At 52.9% G+C, this 26,195-nt stretch overlaps 2 protein-coding genes across 5 annotated transcripts; both read left to right on the top strand.

Annotated features, from left to right (window-relative positions):
• The first annotated feature begins 671 nt into the window (after positions 1-671).
• E2F4 (E2F transcription factor 4) lies at positions 672-15,829 on the top strand. Of its 2 annotated transcripts, XM_075101905.1 has the most exons (10): positions 674-889; positions 3,180-3,289; positions 3,842-4,005; positions 4,531-4,572; positions 7,376-7,437; positions 7,779-8,064; positions 9,136-9,327; positions 10,524-10,571; positions 13,156-13,200; positions 13,546-15,829. In XM_075101905.1, exons 1-10 carry the CDS (start codon positions 743-745, stop codon positions 13,659-13,661), a joined length of 1,212 nt encoding a protein of 403 aa, XP_074958006.1. In that variant the 5' UTR covers positions 674-742; the 3' UTR covers positions 13,662-15,829. The 2 variants fall into 2 exon arrangements, with proteins under 2 accessions (XP_074958007.1, XP_074958006.1); XM_075101906.1 differs by lacking the exon at positions 9,136-9,327 and having other exon boundaries at positions 672-889.
• Positions 15,830-15,897: 68 nt separating this feature from the next.
• ELMO3 (engulfment and cell motility 3) lies at positions 15,898-25,115 on the top strand. Of its 3 annotated transcripts, XM_075101901.1 has the most exons (20): positions 15,898-16,223; positions 16,294-16,334; positions 16,448-16,520; positions 16,597-16,647; positions 17,113-17,282; positions 18,146-18,245; positions 18,350-18,501; positions 19,557-19,635; positions 19,976-20,026; positions 20,381-20,503; positions 20,681-20,812; positions 21,084-21,188; positions 21,664-21,772; positions 21,992-22,128; positions 22,240-22,403; positions 22,524-22,636; positions 22,845-22,949; positions 23,290-23,372; positions 23,638-23,718; positions 23,910-25,115. In XM_075101901.1, exons 1-20 carry the CDS (start codon positions 16,146-16,148, stop codon positions 24,120-24,122), a joined length of 2,160 nt encoding a protein of 719 aa, XP_074958002.1. In that variant the 5' UTR covers positions 15,898-16,145; the 3' UTR covers positions 24,123-25,115. The 3 variants fall into 3 exon arrangements, with proteins under 3 accessions (XP_074958002.1, XP_074958001.1, XP_074958003.1); XM_075101900.1 differs by lacking the exon at positions 23,638-23,718 and having other exon boundaries at positions 16,018-16,223; XM_075101902.1 differs by lacking the exons at positions 15,898-16,223; positions 16,294-16,334; positions 16,448-16,520; ... (7 more) ...; positions 20,681-20,812; positions 21,084-21,188 and having other exon boundaries at positions 21,683-21,772; positions 22,036-22,128.
• Positions 25,116-26,195: the final 1,080 nt, after the last annotated feature.

The raw sequence follows: 26,195 nt of genomic DNA, 5'->3' as shown, positions 1-26,195 counted from the left end.
GGAAGATGTGCCAGGGGAGGGTTAGGTTGGATATTAGGAAAAGGTTCCTCACCCAGAGGGTGGTGGAGCCCTGGAACAGGCTCCCCAGGGAGGCAGTCATGGACAGTGCCAAGCCTGGCGATATTCAAGAAGCACTTGGACAAGGCCCTCAGAGACATGGTGTGAATCTGGGGTTGTCCTGTGCAGGGAAGGGAGTTGGACTCGATGATCCTTACGGATCCTTTCTGACTCAGGACAGTCTGTGATGATTCTGTGATTCGCCCCCACACTGGCTGTTTTGGAGCAGCCAAGCACTTGCTTTGCCCAGGTGGAGAGAGACCTCAGGCGCGACACGGCCGCACGGCCAGTTACGAGGTCTAAGCTTAGCCTTGGCACCACAGGACGGCTCGGGGGTGGGCGCACACCCCGTTTGTCCCCCAGGCCCTGCAGCCCTCGGTAAAACCACCGGCAGCTTCCCGGACAGACCCCCTGAGGGGCGCCGGCAGCGGGAAGCTCCCGGTGCCGGCCCCGGTGGGACGTCGGGCCGCCATCCCCGCACGGAAGGCAGCGGGTCCCGCCGGGGGAAGTCCCTGCCCCGCTGCGGGGCGGCCCCGGAACCACCGGGTCCCCTCCGTGACCGGGCTTCCCCCGCCCGCCCCGGAAGCTCCCGTCGTTCCCCGCCGGGCGGAAGCGGAAGCGCGGCGGGGCCGGGGCCGGAGCCGGGGCCGGGGCCGGGGCCGGGAGCGGAGCCGGCGGCGGGCAGATGGCGGAGTGCGGGCCGCAGCCCCCCGGGGGTGGGAGCGGAGCTGCGGGGGCGCCCAGCCGCCATGAGAAGAGCCTGGGATTGCTGACCACCAAGTTCGTGTCGTTGCTGCAGGAGGCCAAGGACGGGGTGCTCGACCTCAAGCTGGTGCGGGGGCTGCCGGTGGGGGGTGGGTGCCCGGGGGGGACGGACTCTGCGGGAGCACCCGCCTCCGGCTGGGCCTTCCCGCGGGGCGCCGCTCCTCCGGGGGGTGAAGAGGGTTTTTTTGGGGCGGGGGACGGGGACACGGGACATGGCAGCGCTCGGTGCAGCAAGCACGGGGGAAGAGGGGTCCCGAGGATCCCCGGGTGCGGCGGAGCTGCCAGCCGCCCCGCGGGGCCCCTGCGCCGGCCGCCCCGCGTTCCCCCCGCTGCCTCCTCCCCAGCCGCCCTCCCCACTCTCGGTCTGTCCCAGCAGAGAGGAGGCAGCGGACCTTGCCTGATGGTGCAGGCATCGGTGTGCTTTGGCTGTAACCCCCTTCGGCTGTCTGTTTCTCTCCTGCGCTCTTGCCCCACACCGAGGTGCTGCTTCATCACCAGCACCGCAATGATCCAGCCCTCTAAATCCTCTGAGACCTATAGAAACGGGGAGACTGATCCCCCTACTGTGCATTGTCCCCCTGGCACACAGCAGGAAGGGTACTGGTGGGTGAAAAGCTGGACATGAGCCAGCAATGTGTGCTTGCAGCCCGGAGGGCCAACTGTACCCTGGGTTGCATCAAAAGCAGCATGGGCAGGAGGTTGAGGGATGGGATTCTGCCCCTCTGCTCTGCTCTGGTGAGACCCCACCTGGAGTGCTGTGTCCAGCTCTGGAGCCCTCAGCACAGGACAGACGTGGGCCTGTTGGAGCAGGTCCAGAGGAGGGCCACAAAAATGATCTGAGGACTGGAGCACCTCACCTGTGAAGACTGGCTGAGAGTTGGGGTCGTTTATCCTGGAGAAGAGAAGGCAGCAGGGAGACCTTATTGCAGCCTTTCAGTACTTAAAGGGGGACTATAGGAAGGATGAGGACAATCTCTTTAGCAGGGCTTGTTGTGACAGGACATGGGGTAATGGTTTTAAACTAACAGAGGGTAGATTTAGACTGGATATAAAGAATAAATTTGTTACTGTGAGGGTGGTGAAACACTGGCACAGGTTGCCCAGAGAGGTGGTAGATGCCCCATCCCTAGAAACATTCAAGGCCAGGCTGGACGGTGCTCTGATCAACCTGATCTAGTTGAAGACGTCCCTGCTCACTGCAGGGGGGTTGAACTAGGTGGCCTCTAAAGGTCCATTTCAACCCAAACCATTCTGTGATTCTAAGGGAGCACAGTCAGATTCACCTCTACCAAAGGTTGTTCCTGATGCCTGTAGGTGGTGGAGGAGTACCCTGCAAATGTGCCTTCCTTCTGCATTTTGACAGTCTTCACCTAGAGGAAGTAGTTCTATCTTTGTGGTGTGTATGGTACTTAAACCTAGGCCTTTTCTATAGGTGAAATTCCTTTGCTGTGGTTTCTACAAACACCTCTTAGGTGGGTATGCCAATGAGTGCTTTTTGCAGGCAGCAGACAAGTGCCAGAAAGCCCTGGAGATGCAAGAGCTGGAGGAGTCTCTGGCTGCAGGCTTCTGTCCTCTTCTCTGCGAAATTGTTGTCTCCCTGGATTTGGGCAATTTTTTCCTGCTTACAGTGTCCATTATGTGGATTTGTATTCATTAGTGTGATTTGAACTGTTGCGCAGTGTAGGGTCTCGGAACTCCCGCTCCATTAGTGGTAGGTGAGAGGGAACATCATTACTGTGCTGACCTGCTCTGTGTGCGGTGCCGCTAATGTTGTGGCCCTGGCTATTCTGGTGCTGTGCCCGTTAAACCTCTTGCTGATGCTAGGTTGCTGTGTGGTAGTGGAAACCATTTACTCTCCTCCCCGTGTAATGCCTTTCAAACAGAGTAATCTGCCTCTTGAAAAGGTGTCGATTTTCTATCAAGCGGCATCAGATCAGGTTTAGAAAAGACCTTTTGAACATCCGCTTTGCTAAACTGTTGTCAGTTGCGCAGGCAGCTCTCTACCTTCCTCTTCCCGTCCCCATCTCTTTTACTCTGAAGGATTACTAAATTTTTAGGCTGCCAGGCTAGTTTCTTCTAGCACTGCTTTGCTGCTGAGGAATGGTGATTTTTGGACCCACTGCGAGCAAGATGGCTGGAATTTGGTTTGTGCTTAGTGGGGAGGTTGCTGGTTGAGAAAAGAAATGAAGGGGCAGTGGCTTCTTCTCATGGTCATGATGACATTAAGAACACGGTGTTGTAATTTGAGGCATGGGGACGAGATGGTGAGCGAAGCTCTTGGCCAGAAATTAATCTGACGGCAGGAAGGAGTGAAATGTGACTGAGAGTTTGGTGTTAAGTGTCTAACATTTTTGCAGGCTGCAGATACCTTGGCTGTGCGACAGAAGCGACGGATCTACGATATCACGAATGTCCTGGAAGGCATTGGGTTGATTGAGAAGAAATCCAAGAACAGTATCCAGTGGAAGTGAGTGACAGAGAAACTCGAAATTGTTCACAGGTTCCTTCTAGCCCCAGGTCCTGTTGTATGGGTGCCTTTTTCCTCTTCAGGCAAGCAGGGCTTTGTGAGGCTGTTGTCTAAGTGACACTGTGGTTAAAATGCCCAGCTCAGAGCAAGGTTTCTGGGTGGTCTGTGCATGCTTGTACTTCCCCCAGCTGCGCTATGCTGTTGGTAGTAGTAAGGAAAGCTGAAGAATGTATGGCATGTCTCTGTTACATTGGAGCTGTTATTTTGGTACAGACTAAGTATTTGCAGCTCCTTGGGCTAGAAAAAATGCCTGTCATGGCACTGGAGATGGGGGAGAACCCTTTCAGTCTGTGAGATGTAGGCAGATGTACCAAACGTTGCTATGCTGGAAGGTGGGAATCGAGAGCAGGTACAGATGAGGCTTTCTGGGTGATCTTGCCTTGATGCATGACAGGGATGACAGTAATGGAGGTGGCAGCCTCTCTGGGAGGTTGGGGCTGGCCTGGGTGCCTCTGGAGGCTGGTGCATGTCACTTCTTTTTACTTTGTGCAGAGGGGTGGGTCCTGGCTGCAACACACGTGAGATAGCTCACAAACTTATTGAGCTGAAGGCAGACATAGAGGACCTGGAGCAGCGGGAACAGGAGCTGGAGCAGCAGAAGATGTGGGTTCAGCAGAGCATCAAAAACGTTACAGAAGACGTGCAGAACAGTCGATATCCTTTGTGTGAACTGATTACTCTCTCTCCCTGCTCGCTTGCTGGGCTAGAAAGCAGAGCCCTGAGGGCCGGGTTGGTGCTGCCCTGCTGAGGGCAGAGGGCTGATGGTGACCTGTTGTGGCTGAAGGATCTGCGCTGAAAGGGTCAAGAGGCAGTGCCTGCCTCTGCAATTAGGGTATCTCTCTCCAGCCTGGAAACCAGCTTGCTCAGCGGTGCATGGCTTTCATCCATCTTTTTGAGGTAAAAAATGCTGTAATGTTTACCATGATGAGAAAAGTGCTTCTCTCTGAGCCACAGGTGCTGCTTTCTCTCATGCAGAGCTGCTCTTGTGGCTTGCCTCTCTTAGGATGTCAGCTCTGATAAGTATGTAGCTTGCAGACCTTGCCTGCAGACCACTTCAGAGTGTGGCATGGAGAGCCTTCTGGGAATGGTGTTTCTTGTGCTCAGGAAGGAAATGCCAGGTGCCCTTTAAGTTCTTTGTCTGCACAGGAAGCCACAGCCTTTCCCCTTAACCTTGGAAACATTAGCTTATGTGACACATGAAGATATCTGCAAGTGCTTCACAGGTGAGGAAATGGTTCTCCATCGTAAAGACATAACGCTGCAGTCCTATCTGCCTGTCCCAGCTGCTCTTCTTTCACCAGGAGAGAGCAGGCAGCAGACCACGGGCTGCCCAACTTAAGTGCAGTGTGAGCTCTGAGGCCATCCTGGGCGTGTGTACCACTGAGCTGTAGATTTCTTGTCACCATCGGAGGGGGCAGACAGTTCCTTCAAGTTGTCTTTAAAGGAACATAGCTGCTATTGCTAAGGAAGTCTTTTTGCTGGGCATCACTATGTTATGTGTGTTACGTGAGAAGTTTTTGAGGGCTTGGGCAGGCAATGTTCTAATAATAGGAAGCAAATTTTATTGTATGGTAGGTGGGTGTAAGCAGGAAAACAGTATAAAAAGTGATCCCTCAGCTGCCTCATGCCCTCTACCAACACGAATGCAAGGAGGAGATAGTGAAGAGCAGGACTGAAGGCAATACGCTGCTTGCTGTGACCTCACTGCCTTGCGTACTGCCTTCCTAAAGCCATGAGGTGCCTGTATAAAAAGCTATATGTTCTCTCTCTGTGGAGCAAAAGTGAAGAAAACCCACAGGATCCTCTGTTTTTTCTCTGTTGCCAATTTTAATGATAGCTGTAGGACTAGAAAAAAAAAAAAAATCCCCGGTGGCCAGCATGCAGTACAGCACCCTGCAGTACATAAACTTCCTCTCAGCTGTAGCGGTGTGGAGTGGCAGCTCCTTTCTGCTTCAGTGGGCACCTCACCTCTCCTGACCCTGTGCAACCTGCATCTGCTCCCTTGCAGCAGAGATTGAAGCTGCTTATCCTGACCACCTTGGCCACATGTAATCCCACCCTTGCCTGACTCTCTCCTCATCTCTTCTAAGCACTCTTCTCACCTAACACTTTGTCAACTCTTCTATTTTCCACTTTTGCCTTTGTGTGCTTTCTGTGTTCACCAGACTTTATACTGCTTGAGTTTCTGCTGGTAACTTACGCCTCACCACCCCCTTTGCTTTACTGTTTCTAATTTAAGCTAGCACTTTCTGGGGGCAGGGATTGTGTTTTCACTTTGACAGTGCTCGGGGCCAGATAACTCGTAACAGTCTGGAAGAGTTTACTGGAGACCAGCAGACAGTTTATTGCTTGGTTGATTGAGTGTTTTGCATTTTATTGCACCTGTTTTTTGTAAACTGGTTTGTGTCTGAAGTCAGACCTCACCAAAATGCTGAGAGAGGATTAGATCTTACTGAAGGCAGGTCTGAATTCCTCCCAGAACAGAGGCTTGATCCACATCTTCCCATTGTCTGTTCAGTGTGTGCCCAGTTTTGCTGTATGAGTATGCCTTACAGAATTTTTTTCCCTTCTCTGAAGTGTCTGAGTCTTGCAGACGTTCTTTGTTGGACTGCTTGTGTTCTTGAACTGTGGTGCAGGCTGAATTTCAGCTCCTCATTTTGTTTGTTTTTCTGATTGACTGCTATTAAATTTGCTTTCTTAAAGTGAGTTCAGGCTTGGAGATTTCCCTGCTTGTACTCTTGTCAAATGTGGATTCATTATTTGGATTAAATTTAAAAAAAAAAAAAGGGAGAATGTGTTAGCTTTTAGTGACTGGGGGAAACAATTTTCCCATCTGTTGCTGTGGTGCACTTTGCACTTGCAGAATCAAAGAGGAAGTGGAAACACTGTTTTGTAAAAGTATTTGGGACGTAGCTATCTAGGGAGATAGAAACGCAGTGCCTGTATTGTTGAAGCTAACAGGTCTTAAAGCTTGAGCTTGTGTCTTTGAGCTTTATTATACATTTTAATGTCTTATAACAATATTTTTCTTAAGTGTAGATTTATTAAAGTAATCCCATTTTATTGACAAATCCTGTGGTATTTTTAATCCCTGTACCTTTTGCTGATCTGACCTTTATCTGCCTGCCTCAAATTAAAGGATGTCCTCTTCTGCTGTCCACTCTCTCTCATTGCTCTGGGGATCTTCTGTGTTAATTATCAAGTGAAGCTGAATGCAGAATACTGGTGAAGTGTGAACAGTAACCACAGCAAAGCTTAAACAGTCAAAGTGAAAGCTGCTAACTGCTCAGTCTGAATAAGTCTAATGTTCACGGCACTGGTATTTCTCTGTTCACATTTCTCTAAACCCAGATATGGAATGGAAGCTGCTTGCTGCCTGTGACTTGTCCAATTAGGGGCGCAGGTCTTAAGGAGCTGCACACCTTGAAAATGAAAGATGCTGTCAGCCTGGCTCCCAGGCCCACTCATGCTGGGCTCTGTGTAGGGTCCGATACAACTAATACCACGCAGCTCTCTTGCCAGCAGAAACTGGGGAGTGTTGGTTTCAGCTATTGGTACTCCAGAATGAGGCTGCCATGCGGTTGGCAGCCTGGCTTCTGAGCCTAGTTTGGCACCATCTCCCCGCAGGCAGTGAGGCTCTTGAGTTGTGTGCCTTTTTTGTTTATAATTCACATCTAAAAGCTTGTGACAACAGGATGAAGGATCCTTCCCTTAGGATTCAGATATTCTTAAAAGTGAATTTAAGCCAGCTCTTCTGAGGGGAAAAAGGTTAGTCCTGTTTAAGGATGCTGCTAAAAACCTTTAGGGTTGCTTTGGGAGAAACTTCACAAGTTCTTCACAGGTGCCCCAGGTAGTTGGCACACTGGGAGCTGTACAATATGCCTACCAGCTCAGGTGGGTCTAAATGGCCATCCTCCATGGAAGGGAGCACAGGAGATGGGGGGCTTTGAGGAGGGGCTCTGTTAGTGCTTAATTATCATCAGAACAGTTTGTGCTCACTGAGTGCTGACCAGTCTCTTTTCACAGGAGACACCCTCCTTGCAATTCGAGCCCCGTCAGGCACGCGTTTGGAGGTTCCCATCCCTGAGGTGAGTGCTAAATGGGTGGGCAGAGACGAGGAGTGTCTCTGTGTGTGTTGTTGCTGGATTAACTAGGCCAGGAGTTGGCAGTCAAGGGTTTGATGGAGTCGGAGGAACTAGCAACCTAAGGAAGCCTCCAGGTATTTAAGAATTTCCAGGAAAATCTGTTGTTTGGAGGTACATAAGTAATTGCAGGAGCACCTGGGGAGAGGATAGCCCTGGGAGTCAGGGGAACTGTGTGTGGATCTGTGGCATGGGTGCCTGTGGCATGTCTTGCCTCTGGGAAATTCCTGTTCTGTTTGAAAAGGGCATTTAATATATGGCTGTGTTTTGCTTATGACTTTTCTCAGGGCCTAAATGGGCAGAAGAAATACCAGATCCACCTGAAGAGCACAAGTGGTCCCATTGATGTTCTTTTAGTAAACAAAGATGCTTGGAGCTCTCCTCCTGTTGTGCTACCTGTCCCTCCCCCCGAAGACCTCATTCAGTGCCAGGCAGTTGCACCCTCGAAACCACAGATACCACCACTCACCCACTTCCAGGAGGCATCTGTTCCCAGCAGCACCCAGCCCTCCACACCGACGCCTACCAGCACTCAGGACCATAGCCCCCCTGTGCAGAAAGCTGCAAGCACAGGTGAGGAGGAGGTTACAGGAGTCAGAAAGGCGATGGCGGCTGACAAAGGAGAGTATGTTCCTTGGCCCAGCTGGGGCAGGCACTGTTGGTTGTGCAGCATTGTCAGCTCCTGGCAAAGGGGGCACCTCTGCCTTTGCTGCAGTGAGCCTTTTCTTCTGTCTTGTTCAGTGGGACTGGCTGTGGTAATGGGAATAAGGCATTTGGCTCGAGGGGGTAGTGCCAGCCTGTAGGAGCAGTGGTGGGGGAGAGACTGATCATGCAGATACATTGGTTGGCAGAAGTTTGTAAAATGGTCTTTTCAAGTCTCAAGTTCAACTTTCAGTTTGAAAAAAGACTGTCAAGAATACTAGTTTAGGTTGGTTTTGGCTTTGTGCAGCCAAATTCTAAAAGCTTCCCGTGGTGGAGATCCCCAGCTTCCTCGGTGAGCTCTTCCAGGGCTGCAGCACCCTCTCAGTGAATTCATTTTTCCTGATGCCTGGATCCTTTGAGCTGCATCTCATGCCTGTTGTGCATGTTACATCTTTGGCACCACAAAGTAGTTCTTCATTTTTGTAACTGCCTTTCAGGTAGCTGCAAGCTGCTGTTGATTGCCCTTAGATTTCTCTTTGCCTGATGGAACAAGCCTAGCTCCCTCCACCCCTCCTTGTAGGCCATGTGCCCCAGACCGTTGGTCAAGTTGGCAACCCTCAGCTGGATCTTCTCCACATCTTTCTTGAACTAGGGGCTTGCCGAAGCTGGACACTGTATTCAAAGTGCAGCCTCAGCTGCAAGCAGGAGGATAGTAACTTCCCTCAATGCGCTGGCCACTCTTCTTCTGGTGTAGCTTACTACCTGGCTTGTGTTAATTCCTGCAAGAGCTTATGTGCAGCCCGGTACCACCAAGGCTGCTCTCCTGCAGAGCTGCAGCAGGGCCTGGGAGTTTTTACTGGGTGAAAGCAAGAAGCCTTCTTTCTATGCAGCTGTCTGTGCTTGGCCAGCATTGCCAGTGAGGGTTGAGTCTGTGCTGCAGCTGCTTGCTTTGGGGCTGTTGGGAGATGACGTTCCTGTGTGTGTGTCTGTGGCTCTTTCCAGAAAGCTGTGTCTCAGCAGCAGAGTCCAAGAGTAGCGGTGACTTTGACCCCCTCAGCAACGCGTCTGCATTGGCCGGCCAGCCGGCCGGGTTAGATACCCAGCCACTACAGTCCTCTGCCTCGCTGGACAGCAGCTCCGTCCTACCCAGCCCCTCTACCTCCTTTGAGCCGATCAAGCCCGATCCCACAGGAAGTGAGTATGCACCCTTCTTTCATGAGTTGCTCCAGAAGTACGCTGCTTAGAGCGAGGGACAGGCTGCTTGCTCTGGAGGAATTAGCTGAACTCCATTCTGCCTTTGCTGTCAGCTAGGCTCTGCAAGGTATGAGTAGGCATTTCCCTCTGAGGGTGCTGGGGAACCTGGTGAGAAGGTGACGGTGTCATGTCTAGTGTCCTGACGCTTTCTGTGACACTGGTACTAGAAAATCTGCAAGGGACATTTGGATGATGCATGTCTCTGCTGTTATAGATAGATTATTCCCTTTCAGATCCTTCTGTAGTGCCAGGTACAATTTTTGAAACTGCATGAAGCTATAGAATTTCCAGCCGTCACTGAGAACACCTGTATAACTCATGGGGAGTTTTCCATTATTAGGAGAGCTCTTGTCAATCTTTTCCTCCTTTACTCAGGAATACTTCCTCTGTCTTTAGCAATCTTGCAGTCTTAATGATCTTGCAGTGTATATTTGGGGAGCTCCTTGATGTGTGTGGTGAGGTGAAATAGGCTTTAAAAAAAAGGAATATTTGAGCTTTATGACAGGAAATGGCAGGCTGGCCCAAGGAGAGAAAAGCATCCACTGGGTAAGACACACTGCTTTAATGTTTTGAAGCCGACCTTCGCTGCAGAAACACTTTAGGTTAGAGAGTTATGGTTAGAAGAGGAAATCTTGCTCAAATGTAGCTCACACAGTGTTTTTGTGTCACTTCTGCTAGCATGTCTGAGAGGAGCATGAACTGTCTGTCTTCATCTTGGAGTAGTCTTGATTGTGGAATTAGGCCTTTGTGTGCTTATAGCTTAGCATATCCCAGTGGGCCTGTGCTGACTCTCTAAAGGCATGCCCTCATCCTACACAAGATAAAGTGAGGTGATGTATGGAAGCTGACATCGTGGGAGGCTTACACACAGGCAATTACTCTAGAGCTGCTGACTGTGATAACATGTTCAGCTCCCAGGGCTCCTACAGATCTATTTTTAAAGTAGTCAAGCTTAAGTTTTATTGCTTATCATTTCAGCAGAACTATGTGACATGGGGTGTGGGAGCAGAATTTCTGGATGGCATAGGATGATTTGGGTGCATAAGGAGTACAGTAGGATAGCAGGTGATTATGGTGTAAAGCATTTCAGACTCTTCATGTAACGATGCAAACCATTTGGTTTGTTGTATTTGCAGTGCTGGAACTTCCCAAAGAGCTGTCAGAGATGTTTGATCCAACGAGAGGTATGTTCACTCCCTGACCACGGCTTTTTTCTGGGCCCATCTACCCATAGAAGTGGGACAGTTTATTTGTTCTGGGGATGTGGTTTTGTAAGGTGCTTGTGGTCGTTGGTGGCTGCTGGCTCTCTACTTGTAGTTAGTCACTCTTAAAATTACTGGTTTCTGTGTGTATTTTTCTGTCTTCACATTGCCAGCAACCTCTGTTAAGAGTTTGCCCTGCAGCATGTAGATGAGGGCTTTCGCTTCCCCACGCCAATGCTAATCTGTGCTCTGGCTTCCCATGCTCCTTCTCCAGCTTGTCTGCACATAAGAAAAATCCCTGTTAGTCTTGGTTCAGCTGTAGCCTGCCTGAGGCTAATCCAAGCAAATAATCTAGGGAGATATCCCTCCCTAGATTCTTTCATTGAATTTTATCATTGACATTCTTCAAAATGGCCCTCTGTGGTTTTGGTGATACTTGTAATTTTGGAGCAGTAGGGGAGGAGATGCTCTTACTTGTGTTAGGCGTTCTGCCTCTGCCCAAGGAATGCCTGGGTGTTGCTGCCTAATGGTGGGACAGACTCTGGGCTAAAGAATGTGGTCTAACGTAAGCCTAAACTGGGAGACTCTTTATCTGCACATTTATTTCCCTTCAGTGCTGGCAGAATACTTTCTAGCCCAGCAACTAGGCGGAGCCAAGTACACACAAGCACTTTTCTGGTGGCGCCAAGACCTGTACAACAACAGTCCCTAGTTCTGTGCTCTAGCAGGTGCCTGTGAAAGTGCTGTCTTGATGTAAAACCCCACAGGCCCAAATGCACATGCACAACCATCTGATCTATGTGCTGGGAGCCCTGGGCTCCGCAGTTGGCCTGGAGAACACCTTCCTTCCTTGCTCAGCACCAGCTGCCATACGTGCTGCCATGGATAAAGTCTTGGTAATGACTGAATGCGTCTGAAGAGTAAATTTGACTTTGCAATGTCAAACATAAACTGCTGCAAGGCTCCAGCCCGTGTAGATCTAGCTTAACCCAAACGAAGGCTATGGGACAATGTGGACACTATTAAAAAGGTGTTTGCTGTCTGTGGTAATATATGTTGTTTTATGGAGTATTCCTCTCAATTTGGAGAGAGAAGATAGAGGTCCAGAAGTGAAGGACAAAACAGTCGACAACTACAGGGGCAAAGCTCAGGACCGGAAAGAAGCAACACTACAGAGCTCGGAGAAATGGGCCTTGCAGTGTGCTCCACACAGCCTCTTTCATCCCCGTGTGATCCCAGTAATGTTGTCCTGGCACTGGCTGCTGCTTTCAGGCTGTGCAGTTCAAGCTCCAAGAGCCTGGAGTTCTTCCATAGTGTTCTGTATTGGAATTACTTGTTCTATATGGTTTTCTCTCTCTTTTAAATGGATGCTTAATAACTGCTTGTTTTAGACTTGTATTCTGGAAAAAAACCTGAATTTCAACACACACATATACACACCTTGCTATATTACCAGCCCTGATCCATGAATGCAGATTCTACATTTAATTGCTGTTTAAGCTGGTATTAGTCTGGTCACTTGGTGATGAAATTCTCTCATCTCATAGCACTGAATTAGACAGGTAGGTTCCTGTCCTCTAGGAAATAGCCTTTTGTGAGTAAGGTCTTGAAAATGGGCTTATCTGTGTTTCTTTCGTGAAAACCTATTTGAAGTGCGGGTAGTATCTCATCAACCCAGTTAGGCTGAGTTAGATACTCATGATCTTGGTAGTGTGAGGCGTATTCAGAAAGTTGTTTTCAAATGCTCAGCTTCTGAGAGAAAAGAGATTGGCTTGCACATGCTTTGTCTGGGTGCTTGTCTGTCTACCATTCAAGTGCCTCCTGAACCTACCAGCCAAGAGTAACAACAGTGGAGGAAGGAATGACATTTCTGAGATAATTAGTTTATTTTACATTTTTGTGTGGGCAGCAGAGGGGAGAGTGGAGTTCGTGTCCCATTCAGGAAGGATATGCAGAGCTTAGATGTTCATTCTGTTTGGCAGCGGGCAGCCAGCGAAGCTGCCAGGGCATATGGCTGGATTAGCCACAGCACAGCCGTGGGGCAAGGGGAGCAAGTTAGGGGGACAAAGGACACAAAATCTGGAGGAAAGTGGAGGTTCATTAGTTCTAAGGCTCCTGGAACAGATCATTTGTCTTTTAATTTTTGTCCCCCTGCAAAGTTGGTGGGTAATTGAGGACTGTGAATATGTCAGGCTTTACCAGCTCAATTTCTGGTGCATGTTGAAGAGTTTCTGTTGAAGGCATTTGGGGCAACAGCTAGCATGCCAGTGCAGGGGTAAGGCACAGCCCGTCCTACAAAGGAGACTGGCATGTGGTTAAGCTAAAGCAGGCAGAAACCTCCTGCAGAATTTTTTTACATAGCTTGAATTGTCTGACACCAGTTTCCCTTTGGCCATGGCAGGAGGCCCACACCTCCTTTCGCCAGTGCCTGCTGCACATGCTGTGCCTTAGCCAGGGAAGGGATAACAAGGGTGAGGGCCAGAAGAGGCCGGGGGGGGAGGTTATTGCATGGGAGGAGGCCAGGAAAGCAGAGTGCATTGCTTAACTGTGTTTGTCTCTTCCCCAGAATGTATGAACTCTGAGCTGCTGGAAGAGCTGATGTCATCTGAAGGTGAGTCTTTGAGCCTCCCCCTCATGGTGTGGCCTTTCCAGGGGAGGACGAACATCTTGTGTGACTTTACCCTGCTGAAAGTCCTGCAACTGCAGGACTGCTCTCAGCTTTTCTGGGCTCTGGACACAGACTCCGTTCTCACTGTCCTTCCAGTCCCCAAGAGAGGTGTGAGTTCCAGAAGGAGCCTGTCTCTTCCATATCACAAGGCTGATTTGAAGCAAGCTCAAAGATTATTACTGTGAGGTGGCCTCCTCCTGGCTCCACAGCTCAGCGCCCAATGGCAGCTCTTGGCTAGGTGTGGGAATGCTAAGTTTTGTAACCAACCATGGTCTTCTCTTTCCCCAGTGTTTGCTCCCTTGCTCCGCCTTTCCCCTCCACCTGGAGATCACGACTACATCTATAACCTGGATGAGAGCGAAGGTGTCTGTGACCTCTTTGATGTGCCTGTCCTCAACCTCTGACTTCTCAGTGTGGCTGTGAGCCTCACAAACACAGACTGTTTTGTAAGTCTTTGGAAAGTGTCTATTTTTGGATTCCTTTTGTGTAGAGCTCGATGAGCGAGCATTTCAGAGATGCTCTCATATGGACTCGAAACCAAGAGATGAGGACTTGCAGGCCGGGAGCCTCCCAGTATCATCTTCCTCTTCCTCTGTTGCACATGCAACTCACCCTGCCGCATCTCTCTCTCCACTGGATCCTGGGCCTCACATCAAAGGGTCTGTGTTTTGAGTGTTCCCAGTTCACCCGTAGAATTTGCCCATGTGCCTCTCCGAGCTTCCTCAGATCTGCATGCCTTGGTTTTTCCTGCACTCCTAGAGGCACTTTGCACCTCCTAGGTACCAGCTGCTACAAGGAGCCCTAATACCGTGGTCAGTTCACAAACCCAGAGGTAATTAGCTAGATTTTTCAATTTGAGCAGTTCAGATTGGGGTGTTTATTTCTGAATGACAGCTAGGGGAAAAAAAAATGGCGCCAAAGTGTCCATTTCTTCCAGTGACTCCAGACCAAGCCAGTATGTTTTACAAGAAAAAGCACTTTTTTTAGCCAGCTGTGCCTCCTAGCAGGACTCAGGAATTGAGCATTCCTAATAGGACCCAGGAGCTGAGTCTTCATCAGCAGGAATGCTGGTTCTTCATCCACCAGTCTGCTGATACAGGAGCCCAGGGGCTCCAGCTCCTTATACAGCAGCTGTGCTGTTTCTACAGGGCTAAAGAATAGGTGCCAGTATGGTTTTTTTAAATTTTTATTTGTTTTTGCCTGAGTGAAGAGATGTTTGAAAGGATAAGACTGCTCCAGCTGGTGCCTGTAAGGTACTCCAGGTACATCAGAGCCTGCTCATATTTGCGAATAGCTGTCTTCTCCAACCATTGCACTTGAGCCTTTGGCTGTCTAAAAGGCGACCAAGCAGTAAGAATTCAGTAGTACTTTGCTGTGACAAGTTCTGTATGTGTTGTCAAAAATAGTGCTTTTTTTTCCTCCCCTTTTTCTCTCTCAGCATCTGCTCAGGATCAGGCTTTCTGTATATTTGAATTCTCTCCTCTAGTGTCCGTACGCACGCTCCCAATTCCTGATCCTGTGGGCAGGTCGCTACCTAGTGTGATGCTTTCTCTGCATCATTTTTCCACAAGATTTTCTTCATTGCTTTGTAATGCTGTTGGGTTTCTTAGGATGATCAAGTGGTGCCAGTCTTGGACCCTGGTGCACATTTTAGTTGGAGTAAAACACCCTGATGGATTTGTGTTGTATTTTGTAAGCCCCAACTTCAGTTTTTGGTCAGATCCTGTATTTGAATGTCTTCAGTTTTGCACATCTTCCTGCCAATGCAGTGGTAGCAGCTCTCCTGCCTTTCCTGCTCCATGAACTGCCGAAGACAGGGTCAGTCCAGGAGCATGGCTGGCCATAGCAGAGAGGTAGCTTGCAGCCATCCACGTAACCAGCTGATTGTTAACATCTCCACTTAGCTGCTCACCTCCTGTGAACCAAACAACCAGCTGGAGCAGCAGCAGTAATAAGGGATGCAAAGTCTTCAATTAATTCTTGGAGCCCACAGAGGTGAGAAGACTATATGTTTGGGACCTGTATCCCCAAGGTGACTCCTCAGGCCATCCTGTTCTGTGTGGGACTCCTCCAGAAGAGCCATTCCTCTCTGCAGCCCTGAAGCACCAGCGTCCTCTTTGGGAAAAGCGTTAAGAATTCAGGAGGAACGATGGGACACTCTCTAGTTTGGCAGCAGGCAGCTGCTGCTGGTGAGGCAGCTGTGGCGTGGGACCCTGCCGGGGGATGAACTTCCAGCCCGCATGCAGCCAGTCCCTGAACCTTCCCTCCTTTGCATGGAAGCTGACCGAACACCCTCGGTCCTGCGTGCGCGTTAGTTAGGCTCCGTGGCTTTGGTGTAGCTCGAGCTTTCCGTGTACTGCCTGGCCCTCGCCCTCCTTCCAAGTGTTCATGTTCGCCACCAGTTAGACAACCTTTGGAAAAGGTTACCTAGAGAAAGATTTACAGTTACAAATGAACTTTTTGATTCATATATAAAGATTATTTTTATACTTTTTTTTGCAAGGAAAGAAATATTTGTACAGTGTTCTCTGACGTGAATAAACAAAAAAACTTTCCAGAGTTTCCCCCCCTGCCCCGGCCTGTGCCTCCCTTTTGCTGAGTCCAGAGGGCCGGGGTGTCCCCGAGAAGCACCCAGGGGCGGGGCCGGGCCCTTTCCCGGCAGGAGGCCCTGTCCTCGCCGCGGAGGTGGGTCCCGCCGAACCCGCGCCAGCTCAGGTGAGGGGGCCGGGCCGGGCCGGGCCTGCTCGGGGTTGGGTCCGGTACGGCCATCGAGACCGCTGGCGGCAGGGGCCCTCCGGGAGGCGGCGGCGGCGGCAGCGGCGACCCGGAACTGCGGCGCGGCGGGGCGGGGAGCCGTGCCGAGCGGTGACGGTGCCGCCGCGGGAGCCATGCCGCCGCCCAAGGACGTGGTGAAGATCGCCATCCAGATGGTGGGAGCCATCCCCCAGCTCATCGAGCTCCAGCAGGTACGGCCCGGCACCCCCAAGCCCCCCCAGGACCCCTGACACCAGCTCACGGGCGGCCTCTCGCTTGCAGACCAAGCCTCTCGCCTCCGTGCTCAAGGACGTCTGCGACGCGTGAGTACCGCACCCGCCGCCCACCGCCGGGTCGTGACAGCCCACAGTCGGGCAGGCCCGGCGGCAGCCGGCACTAGCCCTACGGTACTGCGACCGGTCGCCTGTCGCCGCAGGTGGAGCCTGCCCAACGCCGAGCGCTACGCCCTGCAGTACGCGGACGGGCGGCAGACCTACATCACCGAGTCGGTGAGACGTCCCCCGATCTCGCCCCTGCCCCGCCAGCATGGTGCTCCCCAGCTCACTGGTTCCTATCGCCTTACAGAACCGCGGTGAGATTAAGAACGGGAGCATCTTACGGCTGACCACCTCCCCGGTACATCCCTCTGTCCCCCCGTCTCCTTCTCCGCTGCGTGCTGTGGTGGGATGTCCCCCTGCGATGGGGCAATGCGGTGCTGCAAGCCCTCTGCCACTGCCTCACTCGGCGACTTCTGGCTCCTGACGGCTCCTCTCGGTGCCTCAGACCCATCAGGCCTGTCTCAACCTTCATGCTCCCTCAGCAGAGCTTGGGGGAGTTTGAAGAGAAACTAAATCATCTTGAGATGCTTTGGACATGTGGGCCAACTCGTCAAGCGTTCTTAGTGTTGTGCCAGCTTGACCTCCTTCCTCAGCTCCTCCTGGTCACTGCTCTGGTGGCTCTGTCTCTTGGTCCAGCTCCTCACCAGGGCTGCTCTAACCTGAGCCTCAATCCAAAACTTGTGCTTAAGCTCTTCCAGCCTTCTCCAAGCTTCTCATTGTCTTTTGATGAGCCCCTTTGGCTTGATTCTTTCCTTCCTGGTAGGACCAAGAAGCAGAGAGGTTGTACAGTGGGATCCAGAGCAACAACTCGGATGTGAAGACTGACTCGCTGAAGAAGCTCGCGAGCCTCTCCCAAGATGTTACCTTTGCTCAGGAGTTCATCAACAGGAATGGCTTGAAACAAATCTTCTATATTGTGGAAGAAGGGAATGAGTGAGTATCAGGAGAGGACTTTCCTTGCGGTTCTTGACTTCTGCCTTGTTAATGATGTATGAGCTCTAAGCCTGGTGTTGGAGTGGACTGGGTTCATGTTCCTGGCTTGTTAATCCCTGCGCTGCAGCACGAAGGGCAGTGCTGGCAGCAGGGTGCTTGGCTCTGCAGGCTCCTTACCTGCAGGTACGCAGCTGTGTCCCTGGATGCTGGCAGCTGGGGGTAGGTCCCCAGGGGTCTTGTGGTCCTGACTGCTTGTGAATGTGCCCAGACTTTAACCTCCCATCCCTTTCTTGGCTGGGTCATCTGTGGCCCCTGGGTTTTTGCTGCCGGCAAGCCTCCTGTGATGATTGTAGCCTCTGCTGCTGCTCATTCCTGCCAGCCTGAATAATCCCTCTGCTATGAGGTTTTAGCTGCAAGAGGTCTGCAGGCAGCTCAGGAAAACCCTGGTTGCCAAACTAGTGCCTGCCTGACTCTTTCAGGATGTGATGGTGCATCTCCTCTGAGCTCCTATCTCACAGAGGATGTGGAGCCCAAAACCAAGCAGCTCACTGCATGTTTCTTGGAAGGAGGGGGAGGGATTTGGGGTGGCTTGGCTTTCTTGAGGGCTTGTCTGCAGTGATCTTTGTACTGTGGTAATGCAGCTTTCCAGAAACGAACTTCCTCTGCCTCAACTTCCTGGGATGACTAAGCAAGATTCTGATTTCTTACCTGACGGTCTCCCTTTCCTTTCTTCTGCTCGCTGCACTCTGCTTCTCTAGTTATTTCTAATGTGCCCACCAATGTGCAGCTGTACTCCTGCCTTATGGTGGAGACTGTGGGGTATCTGTACCCACCTCACTGCGTTTGCTCACCTGTTCCTCCAGTACAGGGGAGATGCTAGCTCACACCCTGAAGGCCTTCATGGAGCTGATGGAACATGATTTTGTTTCCTGGGAGATCCTTAGTGCAGCCTTCATCAAGAAGGTAAGTGCCTTCTGCAGGTTCCACAGCCTAAGCCCTTGGGATTCCTTGTTGCCCTCGTCACCCAGGCTTAGCCTACCATCAACAGATGGTTTTGTGCCTTGTAGATAGTGAGTTACGTCAATATGAACGTGGTGGATGCATCTGTCCAGCAGCTCTCTTTGTCTATCTTGGAGAACATGGTACCCACCAGTCACCTCCTCTTTGATCTAGTCAAAAAAGAAGTGACGTTGGATCGTCTTCTGACCCACCTGCAGGCGTAAGTGGAGAGGCCAGAGTGCCGTTTGCCCCCATCCCAAAGCTGGTGGGGATGAGGGAATGGAAGGGATTTCTCCAGGTGTTGCTGATGGCACGTTGTATTGTCCCTTCCTAAACAACTTGTGGGTGGGTAGCCTGTCCTGTCCCCACTTCTGGGGGAGGAACAGACTGTCCTAGGAACCATCCCATTTCCAGGTCAGGTTTTTTCATTCATGGCCTGTTTCATTCAGATGTCTTGGTTCTTTCACTGACTGGCATTTTTTCTGGTGTTGGCTCTTCTTAGGACCTGAGGAAATGGCAGGAAGATGTCCCAGGGGAGGATGTTGGGATTTTGGATGTTAGGAAAAGGTTCTTCACCCAGAGGGTGGTGGAGCACTGGAACAGGCTCTCCAGGGAGCTAGTCACAGCACCAAGCGTGATGATATTCAAGAAGCACTTGGACAATGCCCTCAGACACATGGGGTGAAGTTTGGGGTTGTCCTGTGCAAGGACAGGAGTTGGACTCGATGATCCTTGTGGGTCCCTTCCAACTCAGGGCATTCTATGATTCATCCTTCCCTTTCTCTGGTGTATTTAGGAGTGGTAGTATATTCCCTGCAACTTGGGGTGGTGGTGCTGTACTGAACAAAAGAGTTCAGATCCCTCAGCTAAGGCAGGTTCTTCATTCCCCCATCTGCCTCATACCTCTGCATCTCTTCATTTTGGAGTTTTTTGTTTCTAGAAAATGGAGAGGCTTGTGTCCAGGGCTCCTTGCCAGACCGCTGAGTCTGCTGCTCACCCTGGGTTCTCCTGCAGCTCCAAGATGCTGTACCCAGGGATGTGTGCAGAGCAGTATCTCATCCATCCATGGGTGCTCTGCAGTCACAGCTGGGGGGACCATCTCACCCCCGGTCCCGCTGTCAGCAGCTGTTCACTCATTGGTCTGGCCTCTCTGGGTCCCCCAGCTCTGTGCAGTGGGGTCCAGCAGTGAAGGCAGGAGAGGACTCTGCCTTGGGGAGGGCAAGGCCATCCTCAGAGCTGGTGACTCTTCCCATCCTCATCATCCTCCTTCTGCAGGACAAATGCTGAGCTGCAGCTGAAGGCGATGGCCCTGCTCATTGCACTGCTGCTGGCTGCAACTGACGCTGAGCGACGGGTAAGGGGCTGCTCTCTGCCCACGGGCAGCAGGCAGGCCCGGGTGATGGCAGGGTGGTAGGCATTGCAGACCCAAGCACCTCAGTATCCCTGTCGCAGAGGTGCTCTGCCAAGAGGCCTCTGCTGTCTCACGCTGGCTGCCAGGGCAGTGGGAGCTCGGGGCAGGTCTCCTGTTTACCAGTGTCACTCCTGAGGCTGCCAGTTCCTTTCTGTTCCCACCCTACCTGTGGCCCAAAGCCAGGCCATAGCAGAAAAGTGGGTCTGCAGAGGGAACACCAGCTTTTTTGGGAAATGGTAGTGTGCCAAGCTGGGGAATATCTCACAGCCTCTTCCCGTCCTAGGACATGATGGAATATCTGAGGGAGAAGAACATCAGGCAGTTTATCCACAAGGTGAGGAGCTGGGGTCATGCAAAGGTCTGCTCTGTGCTTCATCCTCTATCCTTCCCCTCCAGTCCCTGTTCCTTCAGCCCCTGCTGTTGGTGACTGTGCCTGCCTACATGCCACATACCTCTTCCACAATGCCTCCTGTGGGTGCTGCTGTGGTGGCACCATGTGCCCAGGGTAGCACCCCTGGCTGCCTGCGGTTCAGCACGCTCACCTCTTGCCAAACCTCAAGGGGAGCTGCCTGCTTCCTCATGCCCCTTCAAGCAGCAGGACCTGTTGGGCTTTGGCTGTTTTGCTCTGGGCTTGGAGGAACCAGGAGCAGCAGCCTGGGGGAACCTTCTCACTCGTGGTCTCCTGTAGAACATTATCCACAGCTCAGAGCCGCCGGGGGATGAGATGGCCCATTACCTGTATGTGCTGCAGTCCATCAGCCTCAACCTGTGCGAGTGCCGCATGAGGACCCCCATGGATCCCTACTCACAGGTCTGGGAGCACTCCCCTTGCAAATCTGGCCCTGCTCTCTTCCACCTGTGGAAGTAGAGGCGGGTGAAAATTTGCCTTTGGGTGAACCCAGGAATTTGATTTAATCACTGGTTTGTCCTGGGAGAACCTTCTTACGTGGGGCTCAGCAGCATGCCCTTCTCTCCGCTCTCCCTCCAGGAACAGCGGGAGCTCCTCCAGTCTCTGCGCCAAACCGCCTTTGAGTCAGAGAGCGAGACACCTGCCAGCAACTTCAGCACCGAGCGCCGGCGATCCCTGTGTGCCAAGGAGTTCCGCAAGCTGGGCTTCATGGTGCGTCCCCCGCATCCCCGCCCCAGCCCCACGCTGGTTCCGCAACCTGGCTTTGGCAGCACCTTCTGATGGCTCCCCTAAGCCTGGTGTCCTGTTGATCCTGATGGGCCACTAGGCAGTACCTCCCTTCTTGTCCCTTGGCACTGCTAAACAGCGAGTGCTCTGGAGCTACAGGATTCAAAAGGCAAACCCCATGGCTGCATCAGGAGGACTCTGCTGCTCGGAGAAGAAAGTAGCAGTTGCTAAACTGCATCCTTTTGTGTTCTCCTAGAACAACAGCAACCCAGCAGAGGACCTCCGCCGTGCCCCGCCTGGACTTCTTGCCCTTGACAACATGGTGTATTTCTCCAGGCACACCCCCAACGCATACAGCAGGGTGCGTGCTCTCTGCTGGAGAGGTGCTGGTGGATCTTCACCTTCTTTTCCTTTCCCTGTGACCTGTTCTTGGCCAAACCAAGGCGAGGATGTCCCTTTTGGGCAAGTGTCCTACTGTTGCCCTGTTTCAGATGGAGCCGAGTCCTCCCTGTGGGTGGAAGCTGTTTGAGGCTGGTGGCACTGAAGGGTCCCCATAATTTTTGGTGTTTTGCCTTGGTTTCCAGACTGTGTTCACGTCTGAGCAAACCGGGGTGATTTGGGCAAAATCAGCCAGTGGCTGCAGAGCATTAGGCACACTCTGACCTTCTGTGCCTGCAATCAGCTCCCCTACTGCCACAGGGGAGGAGGAGACTGGGGCTGTTTTTGTGGGAGAGTGGATTACTTTTGCTAGATATGGCTCAAGTCAGGGTGGGGGGAACAGCTCTTCCTCCAAGCCCATGGCCTATGTAATGCAAGGCAACAACCCTCTCCATCAGTTTGTCCTTGAGAACAGCAGCCGGGAAGACAAACACGAATGCCCCTTCGCTCGAAGCAGCATCCAACTTACCCTGATCCTCTGTGAGATCCTCCACGTTGGAGAGCCATGTACGTGTGTGCCCTGCCTTGTCCCTCTCCCTGCCCTGCTGCCTGCTGGCTGGCAGGAGTAAGAACAAGCTGTTGGGCAGGGGGCTGCAGACATGGGGCCATCAGGCCCTGGCGTGGCTGACAGCAGGTGAAAGGCTGGAAAATGTCCAGGATCTCCTGGACACTGAAATCCCCTGGAAAAACTGGGGAGTCTGGCATCATCTGTTCTTCTCACTGCAGGCTCGGAGACAGCTCAGGCCTTTTACCCTATGTTCTTCGGGCAGGATCATTTCTTTGAAGAGCTCTTCTGCATCTGCATCCAGCTGGTGAACAAGACCTGGAAGGAGATGCGCGCTACTCAGGAGGACTTTGACAAGGTGCGAGGGGATGCTGGGGCCCCAGGTGGGAGCTGGGACCATGGGCTGTGCACAAATTCAGGGGCTCTGGTGAGCGTCACCAGACTGGGAGTGACAACCTGGGCCCTACAGGTGCTGCAGGTGGTGCGGGAGCAGATCACCAGGACCCTGTCCCTCAAGCCCACATCCCTGGAGCTATTCAAGACCAGAGTGAATGCACTGAACTACAGCGAGATCCTGAAGCTGCGGCAGACGGAGCGGCTGCACCAGGAGGAGACGCTGGCTGTGCCCGTGCTGTGAGTGGGCTGCAGGCAGGGAGCTGGAGCTGTGATGGGGGGCCATAGGGGAGGATGCTGTGAGGCTGGGGGAGGTCAGTGAGCACCTGCTGAAGTAGGCATGCTCATCTTTCACCCCAGGGAGTTGCGCGAGAGGCTGAAGCCAGAGCTCCTGGAGCTGATCCGACAGCAGCGCCTGCTGCACCTCTGCGAGGGCACCCTCTTCCGCAAGATCAGCAGCCGCCGCAGGCAGGGTGAGTGCCAGCCCTCTGCTCCTGGGTCCTGGGAGGGGGGCAGAGGCTTGTCCCCACGTCCTCTGCCACTGGGGAAGTCACAATTAATCTGCGGGAGTAGCATGCCCGGCAAGTGGGATGTGCTGATGAGGGGGCAGCTCTGTCCACCCGGGAAAGGGGACCTCAGCAGGGAGGGGCTGAGCATTTCCCAACAGCGCTTCTCCTGCAGACAAGCTCTGGTACTGCCGCCTGTCACCCAACCACAAGGTGCTGCACTATGGGGACGTGGAGGAGGGGGTGCACTCTCCCCCCATTGAGAGCCTGCCAGAGAAAAGTAGGTGATGGGAGAAAGAGAGGGTGGGAAGGAGAGAGGGGAGCCTTCTGCACACCCCAGCTGTGATGTGCTGGGGCTATCTTAAGGCAGAATTGCTCCTCTTGCCTGGCTGCCACACGCGTGGCCCAGTGCCCACGGTGCTGTGGGACTGGGAGCTGTGGGAGTTCGGGCTGGGGCAGTCTGGCTCTTCAGAGGGTGCTGCAGAGTGGCTTGAGCCCCCTGCGCCCGGAGTTGTGGATGGCTGCAAGCCCCCACACTTGGGCTCTGCTGGGTTCTGAGCGCCGGAGACCTGGGGAGAGGAGAGGAGAATGGGTGCTCACAGCTCCTCCACTTGTCCCAGTTCCTGTGGCAGACATGAAGATGCTGCTTGTGGGGAAGGAGTGCCCGCACATGAAGGAGAAGAGCTCTGGGAAGCAGAACAAGGTCAGCACCTCCCACCCTGTCTTGCACAGGGGGCCCAGCATGCTCCCCTCCCAAGCTGCTGATGGGTTTTGGTGGTGCATAGATCATGGCAGGTTGGGTGGTTTTATGGACGGTGGCAGGTTATTGACACAGTTTGAGACTGGAGACCTCTTGGGTCTTTGGGGGTGCAGGGGAGGAAGCTGGGAGGCAGCTCCTGGTCTGAACCCTGCCGGAGCTGGAAAGAATCCAGCTGAGAAGCAGGCTACCCCCTGTGCTGTCACCACAGGACATCCTGGAGCTGGCCTTCTCCATCGTGTATGACATGGAGGAATACTGCCTCAACTTCATTGCCCCCTCCCGGTATGAGGTGAGTTCCAGGGTCCCACTGGGGAGGCATGCTGCAGCCAGGTGGGACAGCTGGCGGGGAAGGGAGTCATGTGTGGCCTCCCCAGCCCACTCTCCCGGGCTTCTCTGGGATGGGAGCCATAGGGCAGGGAGAGGTGAGCTCTCTGGCTGCCCAGGGCTGGTGCCGGAGATGCCTGTGCTCTGCTTCCTCAGGTCTCCCTCTGGATGGATGGGCTGAACGTGCTCCTGGGCAAGGAGATGACAAGTGAGCGAACACAGAGGGACCTCGATGTCCTGCTGTCCATGGAGCTCAAGCTGCGGCTCTTGGACCTGGAGAATATCAGCATCCCTGACACCCCCCCTCCTGTCCCAAAACCCCCCAGCAATTTAAACTTCTGCTACGACTTCTGCCACGCAGAGCAGTGAGTTCCTTCCTGTGCCCCATCCCTTCCCTACACCTCCCAGAATCAAACCTCTTACTCCAGGCTCTGCCCTCCATCTCCTGCCCAAAGGGACAAGCCCAGGTGCTGGCTGGGCAGGCAGGGCATGCAACTGCCTGCACCTTGCCCGTCCCAGGGTGAACTTCCCACCCTTCTCTGCTTGTGTCCTGCCCTCCTGCAAGAGCATGGGGCTGAGCCACCGTGCGTTGGGCTCCTGTTCGAAGGGGGGTGACCTGGATGTTTTGCCCCCCTACTATGGGCAGGCAAGACGAAGTACTTTCCAGACAGCCGAATGCCTCTGTGGTGGTGTTGACCCCCCACTGCAGCTGGCATTGGGCAGAGAGGGCAAGGATGTGGGTGGAAATAAAGGTACAGGCAGCCCTGGGACAGCTGGAGGGGGGCAGCACTACAAAGGTACAAATCTCTGATGCCTGGCTTTCCGTTGGTGTTGGGGGATCCTTTCTGGCCAAGAAAGCAGTTAGAAAAAGGATAAATCACCCTTTCCACTCAGTGTGGTGAGCAGACAGCATCTCAGAGCACCGAGTGCCTGCCCAGCCAGGCCAATGCACACTGAAACATTTTTATGCTGAGCCATGTGAGCTCCTAGTCCTGGAAGGGGGGGGGGGTGTTTAGGGTACAAGCCCCCTCTCCCACCACCATTTCAGCTGGGCAGGGGCTCGCTGCTGCAGTGACTGGTGAGGACACCCTGGTCTACCCTTGCTACCCGGTGCTCATGCCAATCCTGGTGCCTTCCCCTGCCCCAGGCGGGTACTTGCACACTTCAGCCATGCTGCTGCACTACTGCACCACGACAAGCTACCTCCTCCCTGGCCCCCATGGCTCCCACCCTGGTACCCTGCACCTCCTTGTGCCTACAGCTTCTCCATCAGGTGTAGCCTGTGACTGCAGCTGCAGGTCGCTGGGACTCTGACTGTGCCTCTGCCTCCTGCATACTGGGACAATAAACACTTGTGGAGAACTTGGGGCCGTGTCCTTTCTCAAGGTTTGGGGAGCGGTGTCAGGCTGACTGCGGGCAAAAAGGAACCAAAGCAGGCACAAGTGGAACTGTGCTGCAGCACTGTGGAAGCTGCGGCACAGAGCATGAAGAAGCCTGCAGGATGATCTCCTGATCTCATTCTGTGACAGGGTGACCCACCTAGTGGGTGAGCAAAAGGCTGTGGATGTTGTCTACCTGGACTTTTAACAAAGCCTTCGACACTGTCTCCCACAGCATCCTCCTAGAGGAGCTGGCTGCTCATGACTTGGACACGTGTACTCTTTGCTGGGTAAAAAACTGGCTGGATGGCCGAGACCAGAGTTGTGTTAAACGGAGCTAAATCCAGTTGGCAGTCAGTCACAGGCGGCGTTCCCCAGGGCTCAGTTTTGAGGCCAGTCTTGTTTAATATCTATCAGTGATCTGGATGAGGGGATCAAGTGCACCCTCAGTAAGTTTGCAGGTGGCACCAAATTGAGTGGGAGTGTAGATCTGCTCAAGGGTAGGAAGGCACTGCAGAGGGATCTGTACAGGCTGGATCAATGGGCTGAGCTCAACTGGGTGAGGTTTAACAAGGCCAAGGGCCGGGTCCTGCACTGGGGTCACAACAGGCTTGGGGAAAAGTGGCTGGAGAGCTGCCCGGTGGAGAAGGACCTGTGGGTGCTGGTTGACAGCTGGCTGAACATGAGCCAGCAGTGTGCTCAGGTGGCCAAGAAGGCCAACAGCATCCTGGCTTGTATTGGGAATAGGGCGGCCAGCAGGAGCAGGGAGGTGATAGTGCCCCCTGTACGTCGCACTGGTGAGGCCACACCTTGAATTCTGTGTTCAGTTTTGGACCCCTCAGTACAAGAAGGACATTGAGTTGCTGGAGCGTGTCCAGAGAAGAGCAATGAAGCTGGTGAAGGGTCTGGCGAGCAGGTCTTATGAGGAGCAGCTAAGGGAACTTGGGCTGTTTAGCCTGGAGAAGAGGCTGAGGGGAGACCTTATCGCTCTCTACAACTACCTGAAAGGAGGTTGTAGTGAGGTGGGTGTTGGTCTCTTCTCCCAAGTCACTAGTGATAGAAC

This window comes from Phalacrocorax aristotelis, chromosome 8 (genome assembly GCF_949628215.1).
Source record: "Phalacrocorax aristotelis chromosome 8, bGulAri2.1, whole genome shotgun sequence".
NCBI lineage: Eukaryota > Metazoa > Chordata > Aves > Suliformes > Phalacrocoracidae > Phalacrocorax > Phalacrocorax aristotelis.
The sequence above is the reverse complement of the archived record's forward strand: the minus strand, read 5'-3'. Positions and strand labels throughout refer to the sequence as shown.

Bases quoted from the DNA above. Each gene is read 5' to 3' on its own strand.
- ELMO3 (XM_075101901.1), top strand. From the start codon at position 16,146: ATGCCGCCGCCCAAGGACGTGGTGAAGATCGCCATCCAGATGGTGGGA. The intron at 16,224-16,293 runs GTACGGCCCGGC...TCTCGCTTGCAG, and splicing joins AGCTCATCGAGCTCCAGCAG to ACCAAGCCTCTCGCCTCCGT. The intron at 20,504-20,680 runs GTCTGGGAGCAC...CTCTCCCTCCAG, and splicing joins CCATGGATCCCTACTCACAG to GAACAGCGGGAGCTCCTCCA.
- E2F4 (XM_075101905.1), top strand. From the start codon at position 743: ATGGCGGAGTGCGGGCCGCAGCCCCCCGGGGGTGGGAGCGGAGCTGCG. The intron at 3,290-3,841 runs GTGAGTGACAGA...TACTTTGTGCAG, and splicing joins AAGAACAGTATCCAGTGGAA to AGGGGTGGGTCCTGGCTGCA. The intron at 7,438-7,778 runs GTGAGTGCTAAA...GACTTTTCTCAG, and splicing joins TGGAGGTTCCCATCCCTGAG to GGCCTAAATGGGCAGAAGAA.